Below are 24,179 nucleotides of genomic sequence, written 5' to 3'. Positions count from 1 at the left end.
TTTCCATGCAAATGACATGTGTTTGCAGGTATTAAGGTGATCGGAGGGTTAAGGGAGCTGACTGGAGAGGAGTATGGGGTGTATGTGAAGAGGATTCTGCCTGGTGGTCTAGCTTCAGTGGACGGTGAGTGGTCAGTGTACGGCCAGTGGCTATTATTCATGTCGTGCCACCATGCCACCATTAATTCCATGCCACCATCAATATTGAAATACGCTGATAATTATTTCATGCTTGCTTACAATTTAACAGCTGTTCATTTTCCTGCTGCATCTTCAACGTAGGAGAGGATCCCAAGGCATAAACAAAAAGAAATAAACACACAGTGAAAGAAGGAGAGGGAAGGATTGTCCAAAAGCTAAAAGAAGTGGTCATTGAGGAAGGGAGGTGTGTAGGAAAGGAATTCTGGGGCTTGCGGCCTATAGGAAGTTGAAGGCCAGTCGGCATACAGTTGGAGCAAAGGGAAGGGGTCAGGGTGACATTCACCAGAAGGTCAAGTCAGGGGAACACATTGTGGAGATCTGGGAAACTTATCGGATTAAGCAGAATGATAGTGATAGGGAAAGAGGTGTGAGGCTACAAAGTGATCTTAACCATCTGGATGGGAGTTTTAGGGTTGAGTTACTGGGGGACAGGGGTGAGGTCAGGCAGGGGTAAATAGGAAATAATGGGTATCTAAGATCTGGAGCACAGTAAGATACAAACAACTGTGTTTTATACAATTGAAGCTCATGATTTGTGACTGACAGCCTGGAGAGTACAGGACTATCAAGTTTACTGGGAGGTAATGCAGATGTAAGTGGTCAGTTAGCTCGGTTGGCCAAACAGTGGGCTTGTGAGGCAGAGTGATGCCAACACTGAAGGTTCAATTCCCCCTGCTGGCTGAGGTTACCATGAAGAACTCTTCCCTGAACTGAGGCATGGTGGCCCTCAGCGTGTTTTTATTTATACATTTGTGGGGTGTGGCCTTTGCTAGCTGGCCAGCATCTTTTTCTCATCCCCAGTTGTCGTTGAGAGGGTGGTGGTGAGCTGCCTTCTGGAGCCACTGCAGTTCATGTGCTGTAGGTTGACGCACAATGTCATTAGGGAGAGAATTCCAGAATTTGGCCTGGTGACAGTGAAGGAATGGCGACATATTTCCAAGTCAGGATGGTGAGTGGCTTGGAGGGGACTCGCAGAAGGTGGTGTTCCCATATGTCTGCTGCCCTGGTCCTTCCAGATGGAAGTGGCCGTGGGCTTAAAAGGTGCTGTCTAATAAGATCTTTGGTTAAGCCACCACCAGTCATCTCTCTCTAATAATGAGGTAATAAACCATAAGACACCAGGTTATAGTCCAACAGGTTTATTTGAAAACACAAGGTTTCGGAGCCTCGCTCCCTGCCCAGGTGTTACTGAGACAGGTGGTACCAAACACAGAATTTATTAGTAAAAGATCAAACGGTCTCACAACTGATGAGGATGTATTAAGCAAACCTAAGATGCTGTTAAATCTTTAATCAGTTAGAAAGTTTGGATTGATGAATGTGTAATTGTAAATCCCCAAATTTTTTTGCAAGTTAGCACCCTGAGAGAATGTTTTATAAGTTCCTGCTTTAGAAATAAAATCAGTCTGACTCCAAACCAAACCACAAATGGATTCTAAACAGAGCTTCATACCTATCGTGCATTGTCTGACCTAAAATGTCACCTTTTCTCTACGCTGATAATACCTTTAGTTCTCTCAGGGCAGTGAGCTCTCTTCTCCCTGTCTGTCCAGTTGCCTGGAGATTTCGAAAACTTCCATCAGCTCTCCTCTTAGCCTGCTCCTCTCCTAGGAAAGCAATCCCAACTTCTCCAATGCATCCTTGAATGGACCTTCAAGCCTAAAGGCCAGCAACCAAACCATTAACTGCCTGGTCTGCAGGCAACATTAAATAGGATCCTTCTACTCCTCTGTAAATTGTGAGGTAATCCGGTTTAAACACACTTTTTGCAAAAATGTTCTTTCCCATGATTCTGGAATCCAAGATAAGGGATCAATCATTTAGTGTTGTGTTGAGGAAAGGTTTCTTCAATCAGAGGATTGTGAGTCTTTGAAATGCTCTACCCCAGAGAGCTGTGACTGTTCAACTGTTGAGTATTGAGTAAGAAAGAAATAATAGGTTATTGATGTCTCAGGGTTTTGAGGAATTCTGGTCCATGGGTGGGAAAGTGCAGTGGAGTCAGGTCAGAGATAATGGGAATTGCAGATGCTGGAGAATCCAAGATAACAAAGTGTGGGGCTGGATGAACACAGCAGGCCAAGCACCATCTCAGGAGCATAAAAGCTGACGTTTCAGGCCTAGACCCTTCATCAGAAAAGGGGCATGAGGAGAGGATTCTGAAATAAATAGGGAGAGAGGCAGACTGAAGATGGGTAGAGGAGAAGATAGGTGGAGAGGAGAGTATGGGTGGGAAGGTAGGGAGGGGATAGGTCAGTCTGGGGAGGACGGACAGGTCAATGGGCCGGGATGAGGTTAGTAGGTAGGAAATGGAGGTGCAGCTTGAGGTGGGAGGAGGGGATAGGTGAGAGGAAGAACAGGTTAGGCAGGCGGGGATGAGCTGGGCTGGTTTTGGGATGCTGTGGGGGGAGGGGAGATTTTGAAGCTAGTGAAATCCACATTGATACCATTGGGCTGCAGGGTTCCCAAGCAGAATATGAGTTGCTGTTCCTGCAATCTTCGGGTAGCATCGTTGTGGCACTGCAGGAGGCCCATGATGGACATGTCGTCTGAGGAATGGGAGGGTGAGTTGAAATGGTTCGCGACTGGGAGGTGCAGTTGTTAATTGCGAACCGAGCGTAGGTGTTCTGCAAAGTTAGGTCAGCTCTGATTGTGTTGAATGATGAAGCATGCCCATGGCCTACACCCTTCTTCTGCTTCTTATATCTTTATGTTCACATATCAGTGAGAACAGGAGCCAACACTCCTGATGCCATTACTGTTCTGAGTAGAATACTTAGTATCAAATCCTTCTGAGGGTTCATGCTGAGGTTGGGGCCATGACACCCTATCACTTGACTTAGATCATCCAGGATTGGCTTTGTTATCTCCTGGTGAAGGTGATGGCCACCGTTTTCAAGCAAGACCAAAAATATATGAAACTGCAGGGAGAGGCAAGTTTTAATTCCCGTCCTCTAATGCCATAAAGCAGAGAGAAAAAGTAGGCTTTTGGCACATTGAGCCTGCTTTTCGTAATTCGGAAATCAGAAATGTAGCAATAAACGTTTACTCTGCCTTTAAGTAACTTTTGTCCAATTGCCTTGCAAATGCTCCCCAGTTTGTTTCCCCAGTTGCACATACCAATGTTACGGTTGCTAACTGTGTCTTTCATTCATTGCCTCCAACACACTTGTGAAACATTTTTCCTTCATTTATAGGTCAGCTGCAGCCTGGAGACCAGATTCTCGAGGTTAATGGTGAGAGTCTGGTTGGAGTGACGAATGAAAGGTAAAGGAGAAAACTAGTGATACGAAAGAGACTGTCTCAGTCATTCATATCTCGCTAACAGGACGAGTCAAGACACAGAATCCAGCTGCTGGTGGCCAATCAGCATTACATAGAACATAGAATCCCCGCAGTGTGGAAACATGCCCTTCGGCCCAACAGGTCCACACTGACCCTTGGCGCATCCCACCCCCTTATAACCTACCTAAGCTATGTATCCCTGAACACAAGGGATTCCACACAACCGGGATTCTATTTTTCAGTTGAGGCAGTCCCAGATTTCATCTCTACAATGAGTTAACCACTGCTGTCGCTAGCTGCCTTGGGGGTCAGCCAATCTTATGGTGAAGACCCTAAAGAGGAATTAATGCATGGCCAATCCACCTAGCCTGCACATCTTTGGACTGTGGGAGGAAACCCGCACAGACATGGGGAGAATGTGCAAACTCCACACAGACAGTCGCCCGAGGGTGGAATTGACCCTGGGTCCCTGGTGCTATGAGGCAGCAGTGCTAACCACTGAGCCACCATGCCACTCTAGATATTCTTCAAATATTCAGAAAAGGAAGTCATCATTTTATGCTAAAAAGTGACAAAGTCAAAACAGATGAGGAGGAATTATTTCTCTCAAAGAGTGAATCTGCGGAATTCACTCCCTGAGTGTGGGGCATGATAGATTACTGAAGAAATATAAGGACAAAATAGACTGACTTTTAATTAGTAATGGGCAAAATGATTATGGAGAGTGGGCAGGAAAATGATGAAGCCATGAAGAGATCAGCCATGATAATACTGAATGGTGCAGCAGGCTCAAGGTGCTGAATGGTCTAGTCCTGTTACAGATTAAGCCAGCATGTATTACCCATCCCTATATGCTGTGAGTCTGGAGTCACATGTGGGCCAGACCAGGTAAGGGCAGCAGATTGCCTTCCCTAAAGGGGATTTGTGAACCAGATGGGGTTTTTTTGTCCCCAGTAGTCAACAGTGCCGATGTGGCCCCACAGGTCTTTTTCCACCCTCATCCAAATTAGAGTGAAGGGAAGACCCTTTAGAACGGAGATAAGGAGAAACTTCTTCAGCCAGAGAGTGGTGAATCTATGGAACTCACTGCCACAGAAGGCTGTGGAGGCAGGTCATTGAGTGTATTTAAGACAGAGATAGATAGGTTCTTGATTATCAAGGGTTACAGGGAGAAAGCAGGAGTCTGGGGTTGAGGAACTTATCAGTGATGATTGAATGGTGGAGCAGACTCAATGGGCTGAATGGCCTAATTTCTGCTCCTATGTCTTATGGTCTTATGGTCTTACGGTCCAAATTTTTATTGAATTAGAATTTCACCATCTGCCATGGTGTTCTTTGAGCCCATGCCCACAGAGAATCAACATTGCCACCTCCCGAGATAATCCAAGTAACTGCCTGCTGATTGCTGGAAGCCTTATCAAAGCGGTACTGTTACGAGTGACATTTCTTTAAATTGCTATTTTAAAACAAAGTGTCAAGCGACACATATTTTGCTCACGGCCAGCAATCAAATTTGTGATGACAGTGACAGGGTTTAGCTTTGTCTCCTTCCCACTGTGTTACCAACCAGGGAACATGTGGCCAATGGCATCCCCTCATGTCAAGCTGCTGGGAGATAGAAAGTAAAAAGTTCAAATTTACCTTCGTCCAGGGAGCAGAGAGAATCCTGCTGTGTGTTACGGGGTTGGACAACCGTCTGCTAGAGTTGTTAGTTTTCCCTGCCAGAATGCCAAGGACAGTTTTAAAATAGGCTTCACTCTAGGCTCAGCTGCAATTTGTTGAACAATTGCACACAGCATTGCATGAGAGAAACTCATCTCCCTCTCTCTTCAGCAACGTCTCTTATACTAGTTAGTTATACAGTCCCAAGTTCACCACTTTAATTTGTCTTCACTTATAGTGATAGCTTTTAAATACAGTTAACTGTACAACTACTGTCACTGTGACCAATGATCCTCATGTAATTCTTGCCTGTTCTAAGCTTGTTCTCTATAGGCACTGCCTGCACATGTGGAATTCTCTGTCAGAGGAAGCAGTTGAGGCCAAAACATTGAATGTTTTCAAGAAGGATTTAGTTCTAGGGCTTAAAAGATCAAAGGTTATGGTGAGAAAGCAGGAAAAGGGGACCGAGTAGGATGATCAGCAATGATCATATTGACTGGTGAAATAGTTTTGAGGGGCCGAATGGCCTACCCCTATTTTTGATAGTTCTACGGTCCATTAGCACATTGATGAACCGAATCCATTCCTTTAGCTTGAGGCTGTTGTATTGGGCGCTCTTTGGCTGGAGGTGCAGAAATGTTCATGGTTTGCTGTAGATATGTGACCCTCCACCAGGATTGGAGTCAGTTGAATAGAGACTCAATTCTGACCAGGTTGCTGTCTACTGAGCACAGAATAGGCACTTGCTGAGTCTTAGTTAACGTACATAGAGGGTTATACACAGATTTCCAAGTGGAAGTGTTCCACTATCATATCACTGAAGCAAAAAAACCCACCCAGGACCCACGCTTAAAACAGGCAATGGACCAAAGAGGGACCTTAATTCCTCTGGGTCTTCACCATAAGATTGGCTTACCCCAAGGCAGCTAGATACAGCAGTAGTTAACTCATTGTAGAGATGAAATCTGGGACTGCCTCAACTGAAAAATAGAATCCCGGTAGTCTGGAAGCAGGCCTTTTGTGCCATCAAGCCACACTAACCCTCCAAACAGCATCCCACCCAAACCAGCCCCTCTCCCCAGTCTGCGTATTGCCCACAGATAACCCACCCAGCTCGCACACTGTGGGCAATTTAGCATGGCCAATCCACCTAACCTGCACACCTTTGGACCACAGGAGCAAACCAGAGCCCCCAGAGGGAACACACACAGACCTGGGGAGAATGTGCGAGCTCAAAACAGACAGTAGTCACCTGAGGCTAGAATTGGACCTGGGTCCCTGGCAGACAGCAGTGTTAACCACTGAGAACTGGAAAACCCTTTGGCAGTCTTCTGTAGCCAGGGGAAGCAGGGATGACCCTCCCAATCTCAATTTAAGGCACGTTCTGAAACTTTACTTTCAAATATTTCCAAAGAGAGAGGGAGGGAAAGAAAGAGAAACAAAAAAAGTGAAAGAAATGAAGACAGAGAAAGAAACATGTATTTATATTGTGTCTTTAATGATCTTAGGACATTATAAAGCACTTTACAGCAAAATAGAGTGTTTTAGAAATGTGTTCACTGTTGTAATGCGTCTAGACACCGCCTTGTCTTGCCTCTTGTTTCTAGTGCAGTGGAAATCCTTCGAGCAGCCTCATCATCCAATAACATGCGGCTGATGATCGCCAGAGATGAGCAGGGCAGGTAAGAGAATGATGTCACAACTTATTCTGGCTCTGTTATTTTGTGGTTTCCTGCGACCCACTTCTCCCATCCTCAGCCCTCACCGTCCTCTTAGTTTCTTTTCTGACTCATCCGCAGTTTTAATCCTGGTGGCCTGTGGCTGCTGTCAACGTTCAGCCTGAAATTGGATCTAAATACATTTGTGGGCCATTGTCTAGAACGGCCAAATGTCCCTTCACTCGGCACTCTCATGATCTGTGCCCACAGCCCAATTCACATACTTTCAATGGAGCTTGTTACTCGCTATGTAGTGTGGTCACTGTTGTAATGTTGGAAATGCAAAATCCAAATTACAATTGGCATGACCCTGGAAGCAACTTGAGAACGTTAATAGATGACCTGTTTTTGTGATGTTTGTTCAAAGGCAAAAGTTGTTTGGTACACCAGTCTAGAGATAGAGTCAACGAGGTTTACAGCACAGAGAAAATACCCTATGCCTCATTGTGTCTATGTTAGTCAGCATATATCTATCATCTCAAATCCTACTTCTCAGCATATGGTCCAAACATGGTCCATGTGCTACTGCATTTCCAGTATTCATGTAAATACTTCCTAAATGTTGTGACCAATCCTGTTTGTACCTTTTCAGATACCCACTGCCCACTGAGTGAGACACTTTCTCTTTCAAACTCTTCTAAACTCCCTGCTCCTTACTTTAAAACTGTGCCCTCATTATTGAACCTTCTACCAAGAGGACTCATTTATCCATTTCTACTCTCTCTACGCCCCTCAAACTCATCATTTTGTATGACTCAATCAGGTCGCCTCTCACCTTTATCTGCTTGAAGGAAAACAATCCACAACCAAGTTAGTGTCCGTTCGTAGCTAAATCGTTCCAGTCTATGTAACATAATGGTGAATGTCCTCTGCACCCTCTCTAGCGCAATTGTATCCATCCTATAGTTTGGTGATCAGAAAGCGTGGGATATACCAGCTTGAGAGAGGGGGCAGCTGGACGGAGAGAAGGGGAGAATGGAGGGAGATGGGTGGGTGCAGAGAGAGAGGGAAGGGAAATATGGGGGAGAGAGAGAGAGAAGGGGGAGGGGCAGCGAGAGGCAGGAGAGGAGGAAGGGGGAAATTGTTGGATACTGATGAGAGAGTTGACCATCAACCTCTTACTCCTAAGACTAAACCAATTTTGGATTCAATTTGCCAAATTTCCCTGGGTCCCACGGGCACTTCGCTTCCAACCAGTCACCATGTGAGGCTTTGACCAAAGCCTTGCCGAAGTCCATGTAAACTGCATCCACTGCGCTACCCTTAGTGACAGACCCAGCCACCGCCTCGAGAATTCAATCACATTTGTTTACTAGCCTCACCCCTTATAAAGCCGTGCTGGTTATCCATGATTAATCCTTGTCTCTCCAAATGGAGATTGATTCTGTCTTTCAGAATTTCTTCCAATCGTTTCCCTACCTCAGATGTTAGACTCACTGGCTTGTGGCTCCCTGGATTATCCCCACCAATTGTCTTGAATAATGGCACTACCTTACCTGTCCTTTTGTCCCCTGGCCTTCCTCCTGTGGCCAGAGAGGATTAAAAAATTAATGTCAGAGCCTCTGTAATCTCCACCCTCAGCTCCTACGGCATCCTGAGATACATCTCATCTGGGCCAATTCCAAGCCCACTAAAACAGCAACGATGTTCCACCTTCTCAATAGAGATAGTAGGAACTGCAGGTGCTGGAGTCTGAGGTAACAAGGTGTGGAGCTGGATGAACAAAGCAGGCCAAGCAGCATCAGAGGAGCGGGAAGGCTGACGTTTCGTTTTCGTGGATGTCACACCTTCTCTCCCTGAATTCTACACCTACTTCAGCTTTCTCTGTAGAGAATACAGGTGTAAAGTATTCATTTAAAAGGTAACTATGTCATAGATTGCCATTTTGATCCCTAATGAGCATGACTCTTTCTTTGGTCATCATCTCTCTTTAGTATATTTACGAAATGCCTTTGCATTTTCCTCTATTTTACCTATCAGCGATTTTCAAGCTTCCCCCTTCACTATCCTAATTTTTTAAAGTAATCCCCTGTACTTCCTATGCTCGTCTAGGGCTTTCACAGCTTTTTGGGCTCTCGGTAAGTGCCATGACCTTCCCGATTTTTCCTTTATATTTTCTGTCCATCCATTGACGCCACACCCAGGGCTCTTTGGTCCTATTGGTTCCTGCCTTGCCTCCTGCACCTTTATGGGAAAACATTGACCCAACGCTCCCACTCTTACATTTCTGACTGTCTCCTAACATGGATTTTCCTGCAGATTTTCCTGCACCCAGTCCACTTCGGCCACATCCTGGCTTAACATGTTTAAAATTGCTCCCCCCAGCCATTTCTTCTGGTTCATTGCTTCTGGTCCATTTTTGTTCTTTTCCATCTCTAAATTGAATCTTACTGAGTTATGATCACTATTGCCAAATGCTTCCTCCAGACATTTCTACCACTTGGCTGGCTTTGTTCTCTCAAACTAGGCCCAGTACTGGCCCCTCTCTTGTAGCACTTTCAATCAACCTGGTTTTGTTCTATACATGTCACATCCTGCACCACTTTTATATTGTATCCCATTCCCCCTTCCAAATTAGTTTAAAGCTCCAACAACAGTGATAACCCCCATCCCCCTAAACAGGATGTTGGTCCCTGTAGTGATTGTAACAAGGTCATTAAACAAGGTTATTGTAGAATATGAGTTCCCTGACTGGGGCTGTTAATCTGGTCCAATCAGGGAGCCCCAGCTGACAGACATAAACAGGAGTGTCACGGGTTCTGCTCACTCTGAGGAAGTGGATCAGTGTCAATGACTCTCCTTGTGTAAAAAATGAGTGACTTGGTGACAGGATACTGGCCTCTGTGGAGTAATTTCAGTCCTGTTGCTGTTCAAGTGCAATCCATCTGATCTGTTGAACCCATCAATCTAGGAACCCTCCCACCTGCACCAACTCTTCCACCAGGCATTCATCCATTCGACCCACTTATTCCCGTACTCACCAGCACCAACTCTTCCACCAGGCATTCATTTGTTCCACCCACCTATTCCCGTACTCACCAGCACCAACTCTTCCACCAGGCATTCATTTGTTCCACCCACCTATTCCCGTACTCACCAGCACCAACTCTTCCACCAGGCATTCATCTGTTCCACCCACCTACTCCCGTACCAACCAGCACCAACTCTTCCACCAGGCATTCATCTGTTCCACCCACCTACTCCCGTACCAACCAGCACCAACTCTTCCACCAGGCATTTATCCATTTGACCCACCTATTCCTGTACCAACCAGCACCAACTCATCCACCGGGCATTCATCTGTTCCACCCCGCTATTCCCGTACTCACCAGCACCAACTCTTCCACCAGGCATTCATCCATTCCACCCACCTATTCCCGTACTCACCAGCACCAACTCTTCCACCAGGCATTCATCCATTCCACCCACCTATTCCCGTACTCACCAGCACACAGCATTGGGAGCAATCCAGAGATTGCACCCTTTGAGGTACTGCTTTTCTGTCGGCTACTTAATTCCTTAAATTCCAGTTGCAGGACCTTGTCCCTCTTTCTAACCTCACTGTTGGTCCCGATCACCGTCACCCTCCTGCTTCAGGATGACCTGCAGCCATTTAGTGACCCTGACCCCACAGAGGCTGCACACCCCTCCTGGAGTCACCTCTGCAGCCACAGAGATGCCTGTCTGCTCCTCTCATTGAGCATGTGAACACCATTGTCCTCCCTCACTTTCTGCTTCCCCCTTGTGTGGCTGGGTTCTGGCTGCGCTCCCAGAGGGACTGTCACTCTCGCTGTTCACCAACGCAGTAAAACTGTTTGTGTGTGTGTGTGAGCAATGCACTCTGGGGCTTTTCTGCCTGCCTGTCTCCCTTCTTCTGACCTGATGGTCACCCCTTCCTCCTCTGATTTCACTTCCTTAATTTGCAAGGTGATCGCATCTAAAAACATGCTCTCTACATTAACTATCAGCTGTGACTCCATCTCTGACTCTCAAACTTTGAAACCCACAGCACAAGCTGATCAAACTGGTGCCACATGTGGTCAGCCGGACTGCCAGGCATGTCTAAGACTTCCCTATATAATGCACACCATGCAACACATGGGACTGAGCAATGTCACCATGTCTTTCGATAATGTATTCTTACTCTACATTTAAACCAAGGAGAAAATTATTTAAGGTATTTTATAAAGAAGCTACCTGTCCTTAAGAGATAGTAGGAATTGCTGATGCTGGAGAATCTGAGATAACAAGGTGTCGAGCTGGATGAACACAGCAGGTCAAGAAGCATCAGAGGAGCAAGAAGGCTGATGTTTCAGGCCTAGACCCTTCTTCAGAACACATTTCTGAAGAAGGGTCTAGGTCCGAAACATTAACCTTCCTGCTCCTCTGATGCTGCTTGGCCTGCTGTGTTCATCCAGCTCTACACCTTGTTATCTCGGATTCTCCAGCATCTGCAGTTCCCATTATCTCTTCCTGCTCCTCTGATGCTGCTTGGCCTGCTGTGTTCATCCAACTCTACACCTTGTTATCTCCACCTTTCCTTACTGCAGTTTTGAAGAGGAGAGAAAGAACTTGGTCACTGCCTACGCACCAGCTCCCTACTTTGTGCTGACTTCACATTTGTCTGTCTTTTCAAATTCAGCCAGCGTTGCTGTTGGGTGTAGCAGCTGTTCCAACTGTCTTAAAGTCTCCTTAATCTTCCTCAAATTGAGCTTAGGGATTTTTTTTTCATTCATTCAGGGAATGAGGGCATCACTAGGGTCAGCATTTATTACCCATCACCAATAGCCCAGGGGTCGGTTAGGCATCAACCGCATAGGTGTGGGTCTGGAGTCACATATAGGCCTGACCAGGGAAAGGATGGCAGTTTCCTCCCCTAAAGGATCTTAGTGAACCAGGTGGGGTTTTTCTGACAATCGACAATGATTTCATGATCATCATTAGAATGGACACAGATCCCCAGAACATTATCTGGGTCTCTGCATTAACAGCCTAGTGAAAATACCACCATATCATTACCATTTTACAGCCCCCGAAAGAACACACCTGGATTTGAGTTTAATAGGTAGGTCCCTCTAAAAGGGAAGCAATCCCTCACTACTGCTGAAAGCTCTGTGCTCACTCGCCTTGTGTGGGACTTGAACTCCCAATTTTCCGGTTCAGGAGTGGGAAAGCTATCAACTGAGTTTGCGCTATCACCTGACTGCTTTGATAAAAGGAACTTTATGTCCCGCAGGTATTTTCTAATAGAGCTGGACAGAAATGTTATTACATACCCCTGGCGCGGATGGGACTTAAATCCAGGCCTCCTGACTCAGAGGTAGGGATGCTACCACTGTGCCACAAGAGCCCTATCATCATCCCTTCCACGCTTTTAAAAACAAAACTTTAATGGGTGGAAGAGCAGAAACCGTGGCAGAAAGAAAATCGAAGAGTTAACAAAAACTTAGAGAAAAGAATGGAAGTCGATTAAAGGAAAATCATATTCCTTTGGTCATGATGCACATCAGCTCCTAGACTTCCCATTGGTCACTAAAGATCCATACTATGCTGGTGGACACTACATTCTATATCACAACAGACACCTGGATGTGGACAGTTACACGAAAGAGGGGCAGGAAGACACAATGATTCTTCCCCCTCACTGTGGCCCACTTCCTGGGCCTGTTAATAGTCATGTTTAATGGTGACCAAGCCCAGGAACAGTCTCTGTAGGTGATCAGAAGTGTCAGATGGTGTGAGTAAAGAGTCAACAGCTGAAAAGCAAGTGAAAGGCTTACCTATGATCTGATATGACAGGTCTGATATACCTGCCACATCCCTGTGTTAGCTAACTGTAGGCCAGGAATGTGGGGCTGAAGCACAGCCAGAAATGTAGAAGCAGCCTCTTCAACAAACTAAAGGGATGCTGCAAACAAATACAGTCAATATCATTTTTTGACATGGTTTGCACGTGGCATGAACTCCCTGAGGAAGTGGTGGATGTGGATACAATAATAACATTAAAGAGACATTTGGAAAGGTTTGGAGGGATATGGGCCAGGAGCAGGCAGGTGGGACTAGATTAATGTGGGATTATGTTAGGCATGAACTGGTTGGAGTGAAGGGTTTGTTTCGGTGCTGTATGACTACATGAATCTTTGACTCTATAAGCGTGGAAAACTGTCTCCTCCCAGGCTACAAAAATGACAATGCAGCCTGGCACTCTGTATCTCTCATTCCAGACAAAGTGACTTTCAGAGGGTTAAATATTTGAGAGAAGTGCTTGATTAGCGCATTGCCTGGGTGGAAGCATTTGTATTTCTGTTTACTTCACTCACCCAGTGCACAATACTGAGATAGTTCAGGGTAGTCCCTTTACTGGTGGCAGACAAGGATTTGCACCAAATGGGCAGATAGCCATGTGATGGGATTACCACAGCAATATCTGACCTTCAGCCCCTCGTCGCCTTCCTTCATTCCAGTTTAAGCTGAAATCCCTAATATTCAGGTAACATCGCCTGTGTTGTTTAAGCAAAGGAGTAGAAAGGATGCCACAATAAAGACAGACTGGAATTTATATAGCACCTTTCATGGCCTCAGGATGAGCCAAACAATACACCCAATGAAGTTCTAACATCGGGGAACAATAGCAACAATTTGTGCTCAGCTAGCTCCCACAGGCAGCAGTAAAATTAAAAAGGCAATGTCATCTGTGTAACTGGTCTGGTTGAGAGATGAATATTGATCATTACATGAGCCTAGAGTGGCAAGAAACAGATATAATCTCAAAAAACACTTCTAAATGTATTTGGAAGGGTTACCTCTTGGATGAAGCATTAAGCAAGAATAAGGGTTGCTGTTAAACTTGTACAAGACCCCTATTTGGCATCAGCTGCAGCATTGTGTACAGATCCAGGTCAGAAAACATATGACACCAGGTTGTAGTCCAACAGGCTTATTTGAAATCACAAGGTTTCGGAGCACTGCACCTTTATCAGGTGAAGTAGAAGGAAGCACACAGGCACAGAACTTCTAGGCAGAGAGAGCCTTGCAAGATAATTCTAAGTAAATAAGCATTTCAGAAGATCGTACAGATGGTGTAAGTGGAGTGTCGATAGGCTGAACAATAAGCCTCTGTGGGTGATCAAAAGTGTTAGATGGTGTGAGTAAAGAGTCGACAGCTGAATAATGAGTGAAGGGATCTGATCAATTAAGGCAGAGAGATCATTACAAAAAATAGAAAATAAGGTGGTGTGGGAGACAAACCAAACATGATAGCTAAAAGAGTCACATGCCAAATGTATGACCGAAGCAACAGTTAATCCAAAACTATACAAACTAATTAAGGCAGAGAGATCACAGCAAGTTGTAAAAGTGATGGTATCAAAACAGCACAGTAAGGAAGATTTTGTAGATACAGGAGACTAGGGTGGTGTCACGTAGCGCGACATGAGCCCAAGATCACGGTTGAGGCCACCTTCGTGGGTATGGAACTTGGTTATCAGTGTCCGCTCGGCGATTATACCTTGTTGTGTATCTCAAAGTCGCCTTGGAGGATGCTTACCCGAAAATAGGAAGGTGAAAGTCCATAATTGCTGAAGTGTTCCCTGACTGGCACCTCCAACTACAGGTGCAGGCACGACATCAAAGGCAGGATGTGATCACGCTGGAGATGGCGAAGAAAAGCTGTACAGAAATGGTTCCATTCTGGAAAATCTTCCATTCTGATGATAGACTGGAGAGGTTGGGACCTGTCCTTCTTGGCAAGAAAGCTGCTAAGAGCAGATTTGACCAATGCTTCCAACATAGTGGTTTGGGTGGAATAGACAGGGAGAAACTATTTTCATTTGCAAAAGAATCAAGAATGTAAAAGTGTAGATCTAAAGTGAGTTGCAAAAGAAGTAAATGTGAAGAGTCTTTTCATTCTAGTAACTGGGGAATGGAGTACGCTGCCTGGAAGTGTGGAGGCAGGTTCCATTGATGCACTCCAGAGAGCACTGGGTGGTATTTAAATAGAAGTAATGCGAAGGGCAAGGGGAAAATGCAGGAGATTGATGCATGGTACTTATTTAGAGAGCCATTTCTAGGACAATGGGCTGAATGGCCTCCTCTGCTACAAAACATCAGTGCTGCCAAGCTTCCATCTGCTTTTTCTGGTGTTAACTCCTCCTTAAAATGGATTCAAGCCTGTTAACATGAATGGTCCATATATCCCTGCTTTTCCACTCTCGTTCCTTTATGAAACAGTAGTTTTATGATTCCTGCCTTTCAGACTGCTCGGATTGTTCCACGATCTATGGAATTTTTGGGAGACCATCCACTTTCTCTGCAGCCATATTTTTGGAATTGTAAACTGGAGGTCCCCAAAGCAATAGCTGCTGTGGAATTTCAACCGAGTTGGAATAATTAGGGTCAGAGTGGAAAACAATGGCGGGGGGGGGGTCATTTATTACGGGAGAACAGTGGGGTCACACTGTTTGGTCACTTACTGTAGGAAAGCACTGGCGTCATAGTGGGAAAATATTGGAATAATAGTGCAAAACAGTGCTGGAAAGTGAGAAAACAGTAGCATCTGCTTTTATTAGCTTTCTCTCACATTCTGTTTTTTTCCTTTTGGTATATTTCAGATGGCCATTTACTGATTTCTTATAAATTTATAATTCTCGGGCTTGTTACTGTTCTTCAATACATTATTAGCCTCTTTGAATGTAATAATGACATTAGCTTTCTTGATCAATCACTTTTCCACTCCCTTTGCCTCTCTATGGGAAGTGTTTTTGTTGGTTACTTCATTTATTTTCACAGCAAAATACTTACTGTGGATCAACAGTCTGTAACTTTAGGATATTTTGCTTACCAATCTGTTCAGAGATGTTACCACATACCTCTGGAGCAGGTGAGAACCCAGCTCTCCTAGCTCAGAGATTGGAACACCAACACTGCACACATTTTATTTTCCCAATCAGCGTGGGCCAATTTGCCACTCGTTCTTGTGTCATTGTCTTCATTTCTACAGACTTGCTGAACTGCTGTTGGGCTAATGCATTCATTCACCTCTCATGATGAAATCAAATTGAATGAGATAAAGGCCACGCTAAATCTAGTTTGACCCTGGTCAGAAGCAACAATGTATTTCTACGATTACAGTTATCCTGTCCTTCAGACCCTAAATCCCTGTGACCATTATTAAAAGGACAGCATTAGCGGATGAAGTTTAAAAATAGAATCCATTTTTAAAAGTGGTGCAGATAAATTGCTCCATTTATGAAAGGGCAGAAATCTCTTTAATTTTTGATTGTACGGCATTGGCACAGAACAAAGACTAGAATCCATCTTAAGGATCAACAAGAATCGGACTTTGTGTCATCCCTTTCAAGGCCAAGATCAGATTAATTTAAACAGATGCACAAGGTTCATAGGGATTTACCAGGATGTTGCTGGGTATGGAAAGTTTGAGTTATAAAGAAATTTGGATAGGCTGGGACTGTTTTGATACAGGAGGTTGAGAGGCGACATGATAGAGGTTTATAAACTCATGAATGGTAGGTGACAGGGGGACACAATTGTTTTTATTCATTCATGGGATGAGGGAGTCACTGGCCAGGCAGCAGTTATTGCCCATCCCTAATTGCCCAGTGGGCAGTTAACAGTCAAGTGCATTGCCGTGGGTCTGGAGTCACATGTAGGCCAGACCAGGTAAGTTAGGTAAGTTTCCTTCCCCAAAGAACATTAGTGAATCTGATGAGTTTTTCCGACAATCGACAATGAATTCATAGTCATCCTTAGACTCTTAATTCCAGATATTTTATTGAATTCAAATTCCACCATCTGCCTTGGCAGGATTCGAACCTGGGTCCATTTTTAAGATGAGAGGAGCGAAATTTAAAAAAGACATGAGGGCCAAATTTTTTGCCCAGAGAACGGCTCGCATGTGGAACGAACTTCCTGAGGAAGTGGTGGACGTGCGTACTGTTGTAACATTTTAAAGACACTTGGATAAGTGAATGAATGGGAAGGTTTGGAGGGATATGGCCCAGGAGAAGGCAGGTGGGACTAGGTTAGTTTGGCATCTTGTGCTGCATCACACTATGACTCTATGTCTTTCTCTTCCAGATTTTTTACAAATTAAAGTAATAATTCTACATTGTTTAACGCTTTATTTTTATTAACCAATAAACTCTTGCTTTCGAGGCATTGGTAGGTATTTGTCACCCTGTGAAATTCTCTACCACAAAGGGCTGTGAAAGCTCAGTCATAGACACGTGCAGCACCTTTCTGTCCAACCAGTCCATGCTGACCATAATCCCAAACTAAACTAGTCCCACCTGCCTACACTTGGCCCATGTCCCTCCAAACCTTTGTTATTCATGTACTTATCTAAATGCCTTTTAAACATTGTGGCTGTACCCATGTCCTCCACTCCCTCTGGAAGTTCATTCTACACATGAACCACTCTCTGTGGAAAACAAATTGCACCTCATGTCTGTTTTACATGTTTCCCCTTTCACCTTACAACTATGCATTGAGCATGTTTGTCGTGGAGATTGATAGACTTCCTGGTGTACAGGGTTATAAGGCTGGAGATGAGGAGAGCTCTTGAAGTGTTCAAACAGCCACGATCACATCGAATAAGTGGGCCATGCTCAATGGGCTACCGATCTTGCTATGTGAACATTCACCTAGGAAGGTGCCAAACACATAGAGAGACTGAATCAGGAACACACAGATTTGAAGTTACGGAGTTGGGGAGATTCCAAAAAAGCTCATCTGTCCAATAATTGAAGAGTCTACACATCGTTCACTGAATGAACCCTCTCCGTTTTGTCTGATCGCTCCCACGTATCAGATTGGAGTTTGATGTCTTCACAGGGGCTATGAGGATGTCACTAAAGTGTCTCCACTTTTGAGGGATATTTTCCACCCAGCTGAGGCCTCAGTTTATAATGTCTCATATTAAAAGTCATCGCTGACAGCAGCACCCGAAATGACCCACCCTGACCCTGAATTGGGAATTGAACCTGCCTGACTCCAAGGTGAGAATCACCAAAGACAGCAGTTAAAACCAGCACAAAAACAATGGATGGAAATCGATCCAATAATTGCATTTCAATTGCCTCGTTAGGACTTTTTTTTTGCATTCCTTAAATGTTGTTCTTGATAATCAGAATCCTTTTTCATTCTGAGCAGGAGAGAGTTTTTGGAATTATTGGCAAATTATGGATCCAGGGATAGTACAGGATCTGCAAGGAATTCACCCACTCCGCAAGGATCTGGTAAGTTTCACTTTCTTGATGTGCAAAGACAAATTATTTTCCGAGCTTTTCATTCAGTGAAATCCATTATATATTGCAAATGCCTCCCACTGAATAAAGAAGCTTTATTGATGGTGCTGTACTCACGGTGAGCCGACTTAAACACGTTCTGACTGCTGAAGGTCTGTGTGTTGGCTGAGGCTTTGCTGCAAAAAGTCTTCCTGTTTTTGGAAATTGCTGCTTTTAATGGAAACGTAGAAAATCAGCAAAGAAATAGGCCATTCGGCCCTTTGATCATGGCTGAATATCCAACACAATTCCCTGTTCCCGCAGTTCCGCCATGTCCTCTGATCCCTTTTATGCCAAGTGCGATGTCCAATTCCTTTTTGAAATCTTGGAATGTTTTGGCCTTGGCTACTTTCTGTGGGTAATGAATTCCAGAGGCTCATCACGGACTGAGTGCAGAAGTTTCTCACCTAATGCACACCTCAATAGATACTGGAAAACTCTTTGGAAGCAGAATTCAAGGCATTCAGAAATGATAAAAAAAAGCCTATGTCCAAAGTGCATCTCCTCTAAACTCAGTACGACCATCTGTCCCAATCACCAAAATCCAAAGTCAAACAGGTGTGCAGTTTTTGGGATTCCTATTTTTTCCAGATGCTCTGGCATTATAAGTGATTAGTTCTTGCTACCTGACAGCATGTAATTACTCAGAGAATCCCTACAGTGTGGAAACAGGCCATTCAGCCCACACCAATCCTCTGAAGAGCATCCCACCCAATGTTACCCATGGCCAATCCACCTAACCTGCACATCTTTGGACTGTGGGAGGAAACGAGAGTACCTACAGGGCATGGGGAGACTATACAAACTCCACACAGACCATCACCTGAGGCTAGAACTGAACCCAGGTCCCCCGTGCTGAGGTAGCTGTGCTAACCACTGTGCCAGGCGAGTTGGTGAAATATAAAATCCTTCTGTTTCGTTAATTGTCTTTTTGTTCCCTTTCCCCTTTGCAGCCGGGGCAGAAAGAGAGAGATCATCATCAAACTCCTCATCGTCGTCCCTGGGCTCTGAACAGTTAAGCCCAGCTAGTTCTTGTAACTCATCCAATGGAAACGCTGGAAGTTTAATTTGCTCTGATGCACAGTATGTCTAACAACCCTTTGTCATTTTGTGAATTATCCGAGTGGCTGTCATAACATCCTCACCTAATTTTTTCATATTAATAGAAAAGAGGAACTGATTACCATTAGCACTTTAGAGATAACAAAGTGTGAGCTGGATGAACACAGCAGGCCAAGCAGCATCAGAGGAGCAGGAAAGCTGATGTTTCGGGCCTAGATCCTTCATCAGAAAAAGGTCTAGGCCCAAAACGTCAGCTTTTGTGCTCCTAAGATGCTGCTTGGCCTGCTGTGTTCATCCAGCTCCACACTTTGTTATCTCGGATTCTCCAGCATCTGCAGTTCCCATTATCTCTGAAGCCATTAGCACTTTCCTGTCTTTTACGTTCTCACACTCTCATTTATGAATGGAATTTTATACAAGGGGGCAATTTTAAAGATCTGACATATGAGCGTTTCCTGTACTTGTGAGAAACTTTTTGAGTTTGTCCTTCACTGTGTTCCAACTGAACAAAAACAGAAGATGCTGGAAAAGCTCAGCAGATCTGGCAGCATCTGGGAAGAAAAACATCAAAGTCAGCGTTTTGGGTTCAGTGACCCTCAGGACGGAATACTTTGTACAAACTGACTTGCAAGCAGACTACTTTTTGCTTTTGCCCCTACTTCACGCACAACACAGTGTCAAATTCCTTTTAGTTCCACTGGGCCCTCAAGAGTATTGAATTTTGAGCTGTCATAACCAGGACCCAGTGAGAGCAGGAAGGGTCACCAACCCTGAAACATTAACTCTGACTTTTTTCCCTCACAGATGCTGCCAGACCTGCTGAGCTTTTCCAGCAACTTCTGTTTTCATTCCAGCGAGAGCAGGTGGGTGGTATTAAAACACTCATGAGCCGCTGATTTTGTAAAGTTGGCTACTGAGGGCCAAGTTTTCAGACTAGTGCAGCAGGGTTTGTTTGACCAGTTGTTGATTAAATTGGATTATTGAGGATAAAATGGAGTGAATGTTGACCTGGATCTGATCCTTACTGTGCTCCTGAACTGAGAGAGAGAGTGTTTAATAAAGGTACTGACGGGCCAAAGTGGAAATGCGCTGCATTCCCGAGCACCGAAAACCCTCCGGAGTTGAAAGGGATTTACAATTTGAGAATATTCAAAGCTTCAGAAGTGTTTTTGAGTTTCTTCAGAACCAAGAATGGTTACATTTGTATGATCCTTTGCATGACCATTGCTCCATTGTAATATTAGAAATGCAACAACCAGTTCACACATAGCAAGCTCCCACAATCAGCAATTTGATTACAATCAGATAATCTGTTTTAATGGTGGTTGTTAGGAGATAAAGGGACATAGAATGTAGAAATAGGATAGTACAGCTCATTACAGGCCCTTCGGCCCACGATGTTGTGCCGACCTATTATCCTAATAGGATCAATCTACTCTGCATACCCTACAATTTACTATCCTCCAAGTGCTGTTCTTGTTCTTGTTATTTTACTAAACAGCGCCAGGAGTCACTTACATCCACTTGAAAGGACAGACAGAGCCTCAGTTTGAAGCATCTCATTGCAACAGTGCAGAACTCCGTTAGTATTAAATTCGAGTATAAATAAGACCATGAGAAATAGGAACAGGAGTAGGCCATTCAGCCATTCAATAGGATCATGGCCGATCCAACATTCCTCACATCCACTTTCCTGCCCTCTCCCTGTGACTGTTGATTCCCTGACAGATCGAGAATCTATCTACCTCAGCCTCAAATGTACACACGGACTGTGTCCCCACAGCCCTCTGAGGCTAGGCTTGACTTTTACACATGGGTCATGTGGTGGGACTTGAATTAAAGGTGCACCTAGAGGGCAGTTGAATGTTTTGTTTTCTCTGGGATCTGCTCTGGTTCAGGGTGTCAGCTAGCTCAGTTGGCTGGTTTGCAATCAGAGTGATACCAACAGCAGGGATTCAATTTCCACCCCATCTGAGGCCACATTAAGGTTCTGTCTCTCTACCAGGCCAGAAACATTGTGACCCTCAGGTTAAGCTCACCGCCAACTGACTTTCTCTCTGATGAGAGGTGGGACCACAGTGATTTTACACTATACCCTTATTTCCAATTCAGGAGATGATCTTAAGAGAATGCAGGAGTTCAATGATAGAAATGGTCAGATTGTAATGTATCTTATCAGATATGACACCATGCTGCTGTTGAACTGCTAAAGCTTTGGAGCAGGGATGGCTTCTGATCATTATACAGGGCCTTAGACACAAAGTGTCATACAGCATGGAAACTTTGGTCTAATTCATCCACGCCAACCAAGTTTCCCAAACTAAACTAGTCTCACTCGCCTTCGTTTGGCCCAGATCCCTCTGAACCTTTCCTATTCATGTACCTATCCTAATGCCTTTTAGGAGTTGCAGCCAAACCTGCATCTGCCACTTCCTCTGGCAGTCCATTCCACATACAAACCACTCTCTGTGTGAAAAAGTTGCCCCTCAGGTCCATTTTAAACCTTTCTCCTCTCACCTTAAAAATACACCCTCCAGTGTTGAACTCCCCTACTCTCGGGAAAAGAACTTTGCAATTAGTCAGTTACATTAGGGACATTTAAACGACTCTTGAATAGGCAGATGGATGATAGTAAAATGAAGGGCATGCAGGTTAGTTTGATCTTAGAGTTGGATAATAGATTGGCACAACATTGTGGCTGAAGGGCCTGTACTGTGCTATACTGTTCTATGTTCTTTTAGTTTCCTTATCTATTCTCCTCATGATTTTATAAATGTCTATAGGATCAGCCCTCAATCTCTTATGCTCCAGTTAAAAAAGCCCTGGACCATCCAACCTCTCCCTATAACTGAAGCCTAGACTGCATCTAGAACACTGTGGGAAGATTTGCTCTCCTTCTCTGAGGGTAGGATGTTTTCACTATGGAACAGGGGCATTGAAAGTTCACCAAGACTGATTCCTGGGATGGTAGGACTGAGGTATGGGCAGAGCATATTTGAAGAATGGAGTTTCAAAGAATGAGAGGGTATCTCATTGAAACCTATAAAATTCTAACAGAACCAGACGGTGTGAATGTTCCCGATGACAAGGGAGTCCAGAACCCGCGTCACAGTCTAAGGGTATTGAGGAAGGACCTGAAACGTTAACTCTGATCTTTTTCTTCACAGATGCTGCCAGACCTGCTGAGCTTTTCCAGCAAACTGCTGTTTTTGTTTACAGTCTAAGGTTATGGGGTAAACCATTTCGGACTGAACCCAAAAGAAATCTGCTTACCCAGAGCCTGTGGATTCGCTAACACAGGAAGCAGTTTAGGCCAAAACATTGTATGATTTCAGGAAGGAGTTGGATACCGTGCTTGAGGCTAAAGGGACCAAAGGATATAGGGGGTAGGGGGAATGAGGGAACAAGATATTGATTTGGATGATCAGCCATAATCATAATGATCACGCCCCATTTCAGGAAGGATGTGGAAGCATTGGAAAAGGTGCAGAGGAGATTTACCAGGATGTTGCCTGGTCTGGAGCGCAGCCCTTATGAAGAAAGGCTGAGGGACTTGAGTCCGTTCTCATTGGAGAGAAGGAGGCTAAGAGGGGATTTAATAGACATACAAGATGATCAGAGGGTTAGATAGGGTGGACAGTGAGAGTCTTTTTCCGAGGATGATGACTTCACCTTGTACAAGGGGACATAGCTACAAATTGAGGGGTGATAGATTTAAGACAGATGTCAGAGGTAGGTTCTTTACTCAGAGAGTGGTAAAGGCGTGGAACGCCCTGCCTGCCAATGTAGTGAACTGAACCACATTAGGGGCATTTAAACAGTCCTTGGATAAGCAGATGGGTGACGATGGGATAGTGTAGGGGGTTGGGCTTAGATTAGTTCACAGGTCGGCACAACATCGAGGGCCAAAGGGCCTGTTCTGTGCTGTATTGTTCTATGTTCTATATGGGGGAAGCAGGCTCCAGGGGCCAAATGGCCTACTCCTGCCGCTATTTTCAATATTTCTATGTAAGATACTTTCCCAATTTGAAGAAATTGCTTGGTCCTGAGTTCTGATGGATCTGAGCAGTGCCAGAGGGAGGGAGTCAGTGAGATGTCATCCTTTGCATTGGAAGGTTGTTGGATTTCTATCATCTCAAGCTGTCAGAATTCATGTGCAATTCATTGCTTTGACAGCAACGCAGGGGGTCTATGGGTAATCAGTGTTTTGATCAACCAAACATTTTCAATACTGTCAGGGAATGGAAATTGGAAAACGTGAAACCTTGATAAAGCACGAATGTGTGAACGTGCCAAATTCTCTGAGAATGGGCCTCAGAATTTGTCTCATGGTTTCACTTTAGGAGCATAAAAATCAACGCACTTTGAAGAACCATCAGTTTTTGCTTTTTCTTTCCTCCAAGGAGTCTATATATTTTAATGTTTGTCACAGTTTGGTCTGCTCTTTTACATCTTAGTTGTCATAGTGATGAAGCAATTCAGCTCATTACAATCACCAAATCAGCGGGCCTTGGGCTGACTGTGACAGGAGGATCCAACAGGCCTGATGGACCGAAAGTCTATGTGGAGGATATCATCTTGGGAGGAGATTGTCAGAAGGTAAGGATGAAATGATGGTTTGTCACTGCCACAATTGGGACTTGAAAACACTGACCTCAGGACAAGATAGTAACATCCAGTTCATTTATTCATGTTTTCCAACTTGAAGTTTGAGCAACTCATTTTGGGTCTCGCAATGGCTTGATTCCTGAGTCTTGACTACATCCTTCACTTGGATTTCAAGTCAAACCTTAAACTGTGACACCTTGCTTGGCAACTGTTATGAATTTTTCCACCTCCTCTTGGATCCGGTGTCCCCTCCAATCAGGTCACACTTTTACAATCAGAATTGTAGATTGACAGCCAATGTCTAACTGGGAGTCTTGACTGTGACCATCTGTGTTAAAGTCGT

At 44.5% G+C, this 24,179-nt stretch overlaps 1 protein-coding gene across 4 annotated transcripts in view; it reads left to right on the top strand.

Annotated features, from left to right (window-relative positions):
- si:dkeyp-72e1.9 (syntaxin-binding protein 4) overlaps window positions 1-24,179 on the top strand; it is a 92,350-nt gene that overhangs the window by 18,181 nt on the left and 49,990 nt on the right. For 3 of the 4 annotated variants that reach the window (XM_059654144.1, XM_059654140.1, XM_059654142.1), the window contains exons 3-8: window positions 29-124; window positions 3,396-3,465; window positions 6,753-6,827; window positions 18,033-18,118; window positions 19,120-19,249; window positions 23,686-23,827. In XM_059654144.1, the coding sequence (XP_059510127.1) occupies window positions 29-124; window positions 3,396-3,465; window positions 6,753-6,827; window positions 18,033-18,118; window positions 19,120-19,249; window positions 23,686-23,827 (599 nt within the window). The remainder of the gene's footprint in view (window positions 1-28; window positions 125-3,395; window positions 3,466-6,752; window positions 6,828-18,032; window positions 18,119-19,119; window positions 19,250-23,685; window positions 23,828-24,179) is intronic. The other variant, XM_059654143.1, reaches the window with a different exon arrangement.

The sequence above is a fragment of the Stegostoma tigrinum genome, chromosome 23 (assembly GCF_030684315.1).
Source record: "Stegostoma tigrinum isolate sSteTig4 chromosome 23, sSteTig4.hap1, whole genome shotgun sequence".
NCBI classification, from domain to species: Eukaryota; Metazoa; Chordata; class Chondrichthyes; order Orectolobiformes; family Stegostomatidae; genus Stegostoma; species Stegostoma tigrinum.
Note: the sequence above shows the minus strand (reverse complement) of the source record. Positions and strands in the feature narration are given on the sequence as shown.